Source organism: Electrophorus electricus, chromosome 15 (genome assembly GCF_013358815.1).
Source record: "Electrophorus electricus isolate fEleEle1 chromosome 15, fEleEle1.pri, whole genome shotgun sequence".
Lineage (NCBI taxonomy): Eukaryota > Metazoa > Chordata > Actinopteri > Gymnotiformes > Gymnotidae > Electrophorus > Electrophorus electricus.
This window is the reverse complement of record NC_049549.1, coordinates 5,570,397-5,581,910: the sequence shown is the minus strand read 5'-3', so window position 1 is coordinate 5,581,910 and position 11,514 is coordinate 5,570,397. Positions and strand designations below refer to the sequence as shown.

The window sequence follows — 11,514 nt, the reverse complement described above, 5'->3', positions numbered from 1 at the left end:
TTAAATTTGAACTTAGAAAAAAGGTGTGACATGACAAATAATGACTAGGCATAATGCCATTGGCAGTTAATCCTAATAAACTAAAGAAGTCAGTAACACTTACTTTAAATGTACTGGAGGGATACTGAACAGTTAATCTACCAATAAAATTTATAGCCCATTAGCAATTAGTGATTCTGGCCAGGTTTTTATATTTTAAAGATTTTTTTAAACATCAGCTACATTTTAGGCCAAAACCAACCAACCAAACATAAAACTAAACAACAAACCCATCAATGACTTGCTCTTTGATGCCCTCTGGCGACAACGAAACGAGTTCTTGTCCGGAACTAAAGAGCCTATTCTGTAGGCTCATCGACTTTGTTATTGTGTCGGACCACCAGAACAGATTGTTGTACTTGTTTGAAACGTGTTAGCTAGCTAGGTGTGTTTCAGAAAAGCAAAAATAATATGCGAAGCCTCTAGACGGAAACATTCATTAAACCGTTATATATTTATTTAGCTATTTAATTAATATTGTGTGTTATATCGAAGGAAATATAGTTTTTGAAATATAGCAATTGAATGATAACGGCAAATTTACGTATTTATCTAGCTAAACGCTAGCTAGTTAAAATATTTATATTGTCATCACCAGACAGATTGCAAATTAGGAACGATATGATTGCTATTGACACTGGACTCTATATCGGAGAGGTCTCTGATCTTAAGGATGCTCAAGCGTTAACCGAGGCCGGAATCACTCATATACTTACTGTTGACTCCGAAGAACCAGCTGTAACTGGGTTTGAGATTAAATTTGTTCGCGCTCTGGACGATTCGTCTACAGACCTTCTCAGCAAACTAGATGACTGTATCCACTTTATTGAAGACGCCCTGAACGCATCAGAATGTAAACCGTCGTCTGTACTCGTCCATTGGTAAAGATAGGTTTGAATGTTTTTAGCCAATTATCTTTACTTTTTAGTTTTTGGTTTCATCTTCAGTGTTGTTGTTTTAAACTTCAGCCATGTAGGTCAGAGCAGAAGTGCTGCTGTTGTGACTGCTTATCTAATGAAAGTTCAGAAGCTCACCCTTCATGACGCGTATACCAAACTCCAGCGGTTAAAACCAGATGTCAAGTAAGTGCAGGAAAATTATTCATACATGCTGCAAACTAAATGTAACTGTTGCTTTAATATATATTTATATTTTTTAGAATGAATGAGGAGTTTCTTGACCAGCTGGCAATGTACGAATCCATGAATTGTGAGTTGGACAGAAATAGTCCACTATATAAGCAGTTTAGACTGAGAAAAGTCACTGAAAAATATCCAGGTATGTGTTATCTTCAAACTAAAATGTGCTCATGTAATGTGATGAGTCAGTGTAACTGTGTCCACGTTGAGCCTACTGTTGGGGTACAGTACGGTGTGCTCCTATTGGGAAACTTCTATTTTTGATCCCTAGGTAAACAGTATTACACATTATTTTATTAAACCAGAGAGCAAGGGATCTTGTGTTTTATTAATGCAGAACTTCAGAATGTCCCCAAAGAAGTCTTTGCCGCTGACCCAGCGCAAACACAGAATGCCGAGGTGGTCTACAGATGCAGAAAATGCAGGTGAGACCTATGGTGCACTTTTTATCATTGAGAGTCCCATGTGAAAATTCTGCCTGCTTGTTACATCTGGCAACCCTTTCTAGGCGCGTACTCTTCCGCCGCTCCAGCATCCTCAGTCACAGCATGGGCAGTGGGCCATCAGCTTTCTCCCATAAGAGACCCAGTGGCAGACTTCCTGCTACTGGTGATCAGACAGAGTGCACGTCTTATTTCATCGAGCCTGTTCAGTGGATGGAGAAGGGATTGCTTGGTGTCATGGATGGACAGGTATTTTTCATAAGCAATATAAAGTCAAAACCGTTACAATACTAAGTCGCCTGTTAAACTGTCAAATAGGCATGCGATTGCTGTAAATAATGAGTTAAAGCTTACAGTTTGGGTAAAGGATGTCACTGCCTTCCTGGCTTAAGTGTGTTTATACATATTTTGGTTTACATACACATAAAGCAGGCTGCATAGACATGAAAGCTGAATTTTGGATCTAAGTGCACTGCCAATGGTAAATCACCAGTGGAAATTATTTACCATCTGTGCTTATGCCTGACCTGGGACTGAGAAATTGGCTCGTACTCTTGCTTGAATGAGCATACTAAAATATCCTGATCAACACACGCAGTGCTTTGCAAACCTCTGATCCTAATAACCCTACAAATAAACAAATTAATAAAATAAAGCTTAGCCATGCACTTGAAGGAATAGCATGACCAAAGATGGTAATGTGCCTAGTGATGAATGGCAGTCAATATTGTCCATTCATTTGCATAAGATCTTTTTGCTGAACAATTGAGAATGAATGTTAAAATTTGTGACACAGCCACCTTGTGGTCATGGTTGCGTGTTCGAGAATATTTAGTGTGTGCAGAGATGTAAAGTTGATATTCTCTCTTGCAGCTCCTCTGCCCCAAGTGCAACTCCAAGCTGGGCTCCTTTAACTGGTACGGTGAGCAGTGTTCATGTGGCCGATGGGTGACGCCTGCTTTCCAGATGCACAAGAACAGAGTGGATGAAATCAAGCACATCAGCATAGTGGCACTCAAATGACAGAATGGACTATTTAATAACACAAATAAAGCAGTATATTCTTTGAATATCTGGTAGTTTTGCCTGTTTTGTGAAGGGGTGAAAATATTCAGTTCCCTCTAGGGTTCCAACAATCCAAAACTTAAAAATAGGCCCTCCCCAGAGACTTTAGAATGGGGAATAAATCTCAAAACACCATAGTTGCACACCATTTGCACATTTTTATATATGAAGTGTGAAGGATTGCAATACCTTTTCAATGGAAGTAATGTTAAATATTTTCGGTATCTTTACTTTCTTCATTTATCCAGTAGGTGGCATCATAATCCTGTTGTTCTCTCTAATGCACTTAAGGTCAAATGTACAGTACCGATACGCTAACTATAGTTACCATGTCTTCTGATAATAAAATCCTCAGTATTTAAAGTAAATACCAAGTAAATGAGGTAAGTTAAAAAAAAAAAGTGAAATTTGTCATAGTGACACAAATGGAGGGAGGATTGCTGCTTTATTTGATTTGAATGATTTCTGACAACACGATAAAAACTGCTAGGACACTGATAAATCTAGCCATTTTGAGCGGTGCGGTAAATCAACTCGGTCTCTAGGCTTGCTTCTGTGAGCTTATAAATCACTAAAGAAAAAAAAATTGTGATACACCATGTCATTCAGTAAAATGCAAGGGGCAGAACTATGATTGTCCAGTCTGGTTGATAACCTGAATGCATAGTCACAAGTGCTGTTTCTGGATCAGTTCGGCTTGTTAATGCTGTGATGGAGGCACAGGAAGAAAATAGACCTGACCATGGATCAGCAGCTCATCTCTTGAGTAGTGAATGGAGTTTCAGGAAAAGACCATTGCTATCCTTAAACATGGCCACTAAGCCACTGTAGACCCACTGATATCTGGGAGCATGTGGAAGCATATATAATTACAGGGTAGTGTTGTCTGGGCTTGGAAATGGAACTGTTCTTCAGGAGACTGATGGTTGACTTTAGGTTTATCCTATAATTCGTACTCACATTTGTTGTAATTTACCCCTTATTTTTATGCATTTTTTTGGTATATTTCCTGCATTTCTGTAAGTTGTCAGTGTGACGCAGATGGAACCAAACAGCAAAGACAACATAAGTTTTGTCCTATCATTGCTTGTTAAATTACTAATCACCAAATGCTTTTCTAAATACTACTGTCCTGACAGATACACTCTGGAGCAGACAGACAAAGCTTACAAAGCTCTGGAGCACTGCTGTATTACAATCTGCGATATAGTTCATATGGAAAGCGTTTGGGACTGTGGTGAATCTGGCCCTTTGCGAGTTCAGACTGAAGAACAGCTGCAGCAAGACTGTGATCTTCAGCGCATGGCCAGGTCTGCTCCAGGAGAAGAAATTTGCAGTTGTAGAAACTGAATGAGTTTTAATCCAGCAAAAATGCCATGGTGACATTAGAAGGATAGTTAATTCTAAAAAACCTCGCACATGCACATAATCACATGCATAACTGTCATCCCCGTGCAGGTGCCCTCATCCTGTAGTAGATTATGCTGTTTGAGCCATGAGGAAGAGGTGTTCAGTTATGGCACAGAGCTGTCAGATACTATCAAATTTATCATATCTCCACTATGATGACACTTCATCACCTGAAGCCCTCCCATATGGAAGTAGCAGAAAGCAGTGCTGCTTGCAGTGTGCATGTGCCAAACCAACTGCTGAAGTGAATGACTGATTAAGACAGAGAGTGGATGAGTATTTCTTAATGCTGATTGACTAGAATGGAGGGAGACAATGCTCTCTACATGCAGGCTAAAGATAGGTAATAATGTGGTGGTGCAGTGTAATGATTTTGTCTGAGACTTACACCTCTTTTAACTTATTTACCAAGACTGACAAATATTCCATATTGATATTTCAATTCACTCCTGGATCATCAGTGTCTGAACCACTTAGCATAATGCATTGCAATCAGCCAGTTTTCAGTCCTCAAAAGTAAAATGATTAACTGTCTGATGACTGCTATTCATATATCGAGCAATTGTGAAAACTGGTAGGATTGCAATGAGTCCCTGTGAGCGACACGGGTTTGTTTTTCTTAAATAGATGGCTTTTACTGGAGGTGATATGAAGGTCCCGTTCATCTTCTTTGTGACAGCCCTGACCTTCTCTGGACAGAAGCAGAGTCGGTGTTGTGGATGCATTTGCCAGATATCAGATTATTACATGCAGATGTGATGCTGGCAGCAGTGGAGCACTAGGCTGTGCTCCTTTGTTGTCCTGCTTTACATTTAGCATTGTGACATAAACAGCCAAATTCCTAAATGCAGATCAATCATAGTCCCCAGTTTAAAAGATTCATCAGTAAAAACTCCTCTCTTTATCTGTAATTTAGTTAAAGAATAGATTTGGTCTGCAACACTGGCCCCCAGACTAAACTTTAATCTGAAATATTTGACCCTAAATTACAGCCAGACATTTATGCCTGCATATCTTATTCAAAGTCATATATATCTCTTACATTGATATATTAGCTATTAACTTAAAATGTTATAGTTTTTACAATTGTGTTGTAGACTGTTCCTCTCTTTCTCTTTCTGAATTAGGAGAAGCTGATGAGGAAGGAGGGTAAGTTTTTCTTTTTTTTCTCTTTTTTTTAAAGAGGCCTCTCACTCAGTAAAAGTGTCCAAGGGTGATTCTCTTCAGATGAAAATGCATGTGGACATGTATGTATATTGCAGTCAGTTGATTCTCAGGGCTACGGGAGCAGAGGATGAACTGGAATTGGTGCTACTGGTCTCCCTGTACCGAGAGCCATCTGGTCAGAATGCTTCATTCTATGTGTGTGTGTGTGCATGCATGCATGGGTGCATCCACTATTTATGGAGTTACAGATGACCTCTCCAACTAATGACAGAAAGCTTTATAATCAGAAAGTGACATTGCAAAAATAAAATCCTGCCAATCCTGCCATACATTACTTTGTCAGATCACTTGTCTTTGTGTGTGTGTGTGTGTGTGTGTGTGTGTGTGTGTGTGTGTGTGTGTGTGCATGCGAATATGTCCAATTTTTGAGGCATTCACAATTTCAGAGAGAAGGAACAGTAGTGCAATAGCCTTTATTGGAATGAGGCTGTACTGATGATGAACACTTGAAACTCCTGGTGACTATGCACATGAGGATGGGACACTGGTGGAAAACACAAGATAAACAAAATCAACTGTTAACTTGATGTTGAAGCTCCTAAAACTATGCAAGTGTAATAAGAATGACAAGAAACACAAATCTTGTATTTCTTTTCTGCAATGTATAGTTTTAGGCCCAAATCATATGCTCTGTTAAGAAGCCTTTTCCACATAATATGGTTTCCACTTGTTCATCTGTTGTCAGAAGATTTACATAGATGTTAACAATATAAGGGAAATTTCACACAACCCCCCTATCCCAGCATTGAAATCTGAAAATGATTTGCTTTGATTTGTACTGGAAAAGGCCTAGTGGCTTGTCTCCAGTGGGGTATATGGGAGTTTGATGGGAGTTGTGGGTGCACTGAGAATTGCAGAAATATAACTTTGCATAAATGTTTATAGTAGATGTTTTCCCCACAGCTCTCCTGTGATGTGAGGCAGACAGCAGAAGGGTAAGCTTTTGTCTTCAGCAAGCGGTTTCACATCGAAAACACTCGTGATTATAAAGTGGACTTCTGTATAAATGATAAGGCATTCTGTATATGTCTCTTGACTGCAAACATACAATTTCAAAATACCTTACCTCTCCTGTCTATAAATTTTGGTATTGTCATAGTGCATTTGAACCATTTAAACACGACTAACATCTGAATAAATGTTTTATAAGCATGTCCAAGATATTTTACTTGAGTCATCTGTAGGCAATTTGTTCTGCTTTTATCTATAACTTGAAACCACACCAGTCCTATATCACAGATGACACTGTCTTAAGCCAAGCAAGAAATTCAATTCAAAATATCTGAACCCCTTTCCCTTCATTTCCAAACATTACTTTTTTAAAAAGATTGTCACGTGTTCCAGTAAAACCATCTCCTTTTCATCTCGAAGCATCCTGTTATAACCACACACTAAAAGACTTTGAAAAGGCTTTAAAAAGACTAAAGTGTGACAACCTCTCACATCTAAAGCCAAAGTGTCACTAGTCATTGACAATATTGCAAATAATAGGGATAACTATTTGCTAGATTGTAAAGAGATTCCTTTGGAAATAATATTAAACATGGTTGATTTTATCAAGCGTCAAGACAAGTAAAAGACAGGCTTGAGGCGGATCTCTTGTCCACTTTACACTAAATGATTGAGATGACTGGAGCGCGGCACAACTCTAGCAAAACTCTCATGACTTTATTCCGACATTGGAAATTTGTCTGCGACAGTGAAATCACTTGAACAGTCGTTTGGTGTCAGGCCAGCATAATGCATACACAAGAGCAGTTGTTACTGTTTCTGCTTCTGCTCCATTGTTCAATGGTTTCTCTTCTTGTAAATTTCTAACAGCAGCATGATAGGAAATATCAAAAAAGGTGGATGTTTCACCTTTTGTGGCTTAAAAGCGAGAAGGATGTCCAGTAATGTTTTAACAGGAAAATTCAGCAGAGAACAGAATTCTAATCTCAGGGATCCATTTTAAACACTGAGTGTAATCTCTTCCCTTTGTAGAACAGTCTTTGAAGACTTTGTTCAAACCATCTTTCCAAGTCTTTGGGTAATTAATACAAATTCCTCTGGCTTCAAAGCTCACTGTTGGCTTTGATATCCCAGAATCTTTTCATATCTGATTACTGGGCTTTGAAATGCAAATGTGAGAACAGTGGTAATGAAGTTGGAATCATGCTCCAGTTCTTTTTGCCTGCTTCTTGATTTATGGTTAGTGACCTTGGAATTGTGCTAATATTGTGAGAATTATCTTAGGTTAGAGTGTTTCTGTTACCTCTCCCAAATGTTTAGATTGAATGGGCTGCCAGAAACTTGATGAAATTGTCATCTGTTACATTCTTCTATTGTAGGTCAGTGGCCCACACTAGTCAGCCTTCTCCAGGCGTCTTATCTAAGAACAATGTCCTTCAGATCTTAATGAATATAATTTTGTGGTTTGGAACAGGATCTTTTCTCAGATCAGCCCTCTCATGGTGGTATTCCTGGTAAATATGGGGTTATGAGACCAAAGCCAACAGCTTTCCTGGTGTATTTGTCAAAATCCCAGGGCCTCTGACAGGTTTTGTAACTTGTTATATTAACCTCTTTATGTAAACAGCAGCAATCCCACACCACTTTATTTCAGCAGTAACAAAACAATCAAAATCCCGAAAACCCCAAACTTCTGAATATAACCTTGAATTTATAAACTATTGTTTGGTCACAAGGCAAGTATACAGTAGCGTTATTATAAGTGACAGACTGCTGACTCTGCCATAACTCCGCAATGAGACTACTGGTCAGGTTACCGAAGCCGTATCCGTCCTCTTTTTTGAGATCAGATGGTTTTCCGTTCCCTCAGGAGCTCACCAATGGCCATGCTCCCAGATCCGAAAAAAAAAAGGTTTCTCAGGAAACCAAATAAAACTTTGTAGCCAGGATTTAAACAGCTCAGCATCCTGACATGTTGGACAGACTGCAACCCGGCTTCAGCACACAGCGAAGCATAGCAGACTGGAGATCTGACAGTGAGTAGGGGAAGAAGAAGAAGTGGTAGTTAAAGAGATATCACTGTAAATTTCACCACAAATGTAGACCCTGTAACCTACTTTCAGTGGTAATAGAAAGAAAGAACTGAATGAATCCAATGAGATTGCCTTCGCAAACAGTTTTTTGCTAAAAATGGAATTGAAGTTCTCTGTCCTTGATTCTGACATTACCTATACTCATTATATTGCACATAGGGCTTGTAGTAAATAACATTTTTGCTTTTGGCACAGAGAGGGTAATCAGAGAAGTGTGTGAGTGTAATGGCACTGTAAAATTATTTAAGTCCTTGAAAATATTCAGCCTGTTTTTAACAGGATAAAATGAGCAGCTCATGTTTGATCAGCCCTTGTAGCAATTTCCATCTCTGCTGGTGCACCTGCTATAAGGTGTCTTTGGCCAGGGCTGAACTTTGTGCTCCCAGGGGCTGGAGTTGGAATGGTAGGGAGACAGGTTGATACTGGGAGGTGTGGGAGTGTAGGGAGACACGGTGATCCTGGGAGATGTCAGAGTGTAGGGAGACAAGGTTACACTGGGAGGTGCTGGAGTGTAGGGAGATGGTTACACTGGGAGGTGCTGGGGTGTAGGGAGATGGTTACACTGGGAGGTGCTGGGGTGTAGGGAGATGGTTACACTGGGAGGTGCTGGGGTGTAGGGAGATGGTTACACTGGGAGGTGCTGGGGTGTAGGGAGATGGTTACACTGGGAGGTGCTGGGGTATAGGGAGATGGTTACACTGGGAGGTGCTGGGGTGTAGGGAGATGGTTACACTGGGAGGTGCTGGGGTGTAGGGAGATGGTTACACTGGGAGGTGCTGGGGTGTAGGGAGATGGTTACACTGGGAGGTGCTGGGGTGTAGGGAGATGGTTACACTGGGAGGTGCTGGGGTGTAGGGAGATGGTTACACTGGGAGGTGCTGGGGTGTAGGGAGACAAGGTTACACTGGGAGGTGCTGGAGTGTAGGGAGATGGTTACACTGGGAGGTGCTGGGGTGTAGGGAGATGGTTACACTGGGAGGTGCTGGGGTGTAGGGAGATGGTTACACTGGGAGGTGCTGGGGTGTAGGGAGACAAGGTTACACTGGGAGGTGCTGGAGTGTAGGGAGATGGTTACACTGGGAGGTGCTGGGGTGTAGGGAGATGGTTACACTGGGAGGTGCTGGGGTGTAGGGAGATGGTTACACTGGGAGGTGCTGGGGTGTAGGGAGACAAGGTTACACTGGGAGATTCTGTGGTGTTGTTAGCACTCCCAGCTTGAGGGAGACTGCAGACTTCTCTGCAAATGAAGGCTTGCTCTTTGTTCATTAGGACCGCAGCTTAATCTACTAAGACGTACTGAGGGTAAATCTCAGAATGTACTCTTAAAAGGACATGGTGTCTCACACAGTTAAAACTATTGCTTCTGGAATAGATATTGCTGACAGGCACAGAAAGACAGGGGAAAAAAAGAAACCTTATCCCTCCTGAGGGAAATTGCATCACTGGCTGTTTTTTGGACCAAAAACAGAGCCCTTGAATGACATCAAAAAACTACAGTGCCCCACATTACACCTAAGAGACTAATTCTACCTTCATTGGATTTTCTGATTTATATTTCTGCCATATTCTTATGCCTCTTGTAACACACTACAGGTTGTGAGAATTTTCAAAATGTAACAATATAAGAACAGATCTGTGACTGGCATCTGAACCACATGAATAGGTGGACTTTCTCCGTGGGGTTTAACTGTTTTTTAACTTTTACATGTTTTTCTGAGGAAATGGTCATAGTACACTTTTAATGCATCTGATTTAATTTTTGGCAGTCAGGTAGTGTGAGAGTTTTATGGACTAGACCTGAGTCTACCTCTAAGTGACCTAGCACACACTGTAGAAGTTGCTCCAGTTGCTCCAGTCCAGAAGTGAATCCTTGCTTCTGCCACCCTGCTGTTGGGCTGAGTGAACGACAGAGGCCATGTGTTGAGAGTGGGCATGCTCTGAGCAACACGTGTCTGTTGCATCTTTGGCATGATGTTTGAACTGGGTCCATGCTCCCTCCCACCCAACACCCCCACCCTTCATCCCTCACCCCCTTCCACATGATGCTGTGGAAATCCGGGCTTCGTCCAAGTGCACTTTTTGATTAATGCCCTGGAAAGTTGGCCAGCCGGCCTTTTCCATGTGCTCAGGCTCCTCCGAAGCAGAGAATGCCGGAACGTCGGCCTGGGCCTCGGCACTCGTGTATTTTTAGAGCGATGGCTCTGAGGACCAGGTGGCCCCGTCCTCACAAATCCGTCTACAGTGTTTGATAAATAAACCATGGTGAGGTACTGAGTGCGTTTCAAGTCTGACCTGGTTGTGCTGGTGGAGTGGGCTGCTTTTTGCTCTTTTTGAATGCTGCCAAGTATTTGCTTATTAACAAAAGCTTGCAGAATTTACCTCCTCATTACCTCATCTCATGGGTTTTGTTGAGCTTTCCTGTTGGATAGAAGCATGCCTAACCCCAAAACTGTATAACATTATAGTCGCTTGTTCATCTGCTTCATTTGCCAAGCATCTTATGCTGCACTGAGGTTGTCTGCCTATTTATCTGTCTTGACTTTTCTGTGAATACTGCTTATAGTCACACAATATGCTGATGTAATGCATGCTTCTGGGTATCATGGTGCATGCTTCTTAAAGTTGAAATCCCTTGTTTTCTTCTCCCTGGGTTATGTTAATGAGATTTTGACTAATATCCAATTATCATTTGTTTGGTTTGCTCATGAGATTATGCTTATACTATTCTCTAATGGACTGTCAATTGCATAAGATAGTATGTGTATGCTTGTACCATGTCAGTGGATTTGCGTTGTGTAATCATAACTGCATTTTGGCGTACGCATTTGCGGGCTCCACCAGCATGTAGACCAGTGGAGCAAAACAGGAGACACATGATGGAGACGTTCCATTTACTCATGTTGCAATGATGATGCAACCCAACCTGCATACAATCTTAGGTTTACACAGTCAGACCTACACTCAGTTCCAGCTGTCTTGAAGTACGCAAAAGCATCTGGACCTGTCACATTTTAACAGTCAAATTGAGCTCCTGATTGGTTTCTGTAAAATACAATAGGATCCTGCTACATATAACTGACAAGAGAAAATCTATTCTGTACTATTTATGATCTGGACTAAAGGACACTTTACAGACAAATATCAGCT

General features: G+C 41.0%; 1 protein-coding gene across 1 annotated transcript; it reads left to right on the top strand.

Moving 5' to 3' along the window:
• Positions 1-383: 383 nt before the first annotated feature.
• Positions 384-2,691, top strand: dusp12 (dual specificity phosphatase 12). The gene is made up of 6 exons (XM_027027700.2): positions 384-920; positions 1,008-1,121; positions 1,199-1,317; positions 1,516-1,603; positions 1,687-1,870; positions 2,495-2,691. Exons 1-6 carry the CDS (start codon positions 661-663, stop codon positions 2,642-2,644), a joined length of 915 nt encoding a protein of 304 aa, XP_026883501.2. The 5' UTR covers positions 384-660; the 3' UTR covers positions 2,645-2,691.
• The last annotated feature ends 8,823 nt before the right edge of the window (positions 2,692-11,514 follow it).

Excerpts from the sequence above, each read along its gene's own strand:
- dusp12 (XM_027027700.2), top strand. The coding sequence starts at position 661 with ATGATTGCTATTGACACTGGACTCTATATCGGAGAGGTCTCTGATCTT. Across the intron at positions 1,122-1,198 it reads CGGTTAAAACCAGATGTCAA|AATGAATGAGGAGTTTCTTG; the intron begins GTAAGTGCAGGA and ends TATATTTTTTAG. Across the intron at positions 1,604-1,686 it reads TACAGATGCAGAAAATGCAG|GCGCGTACTCTTCCGCCGCT; the intron begins GTGAGACCTATG and ends AACCCTTTCTAG.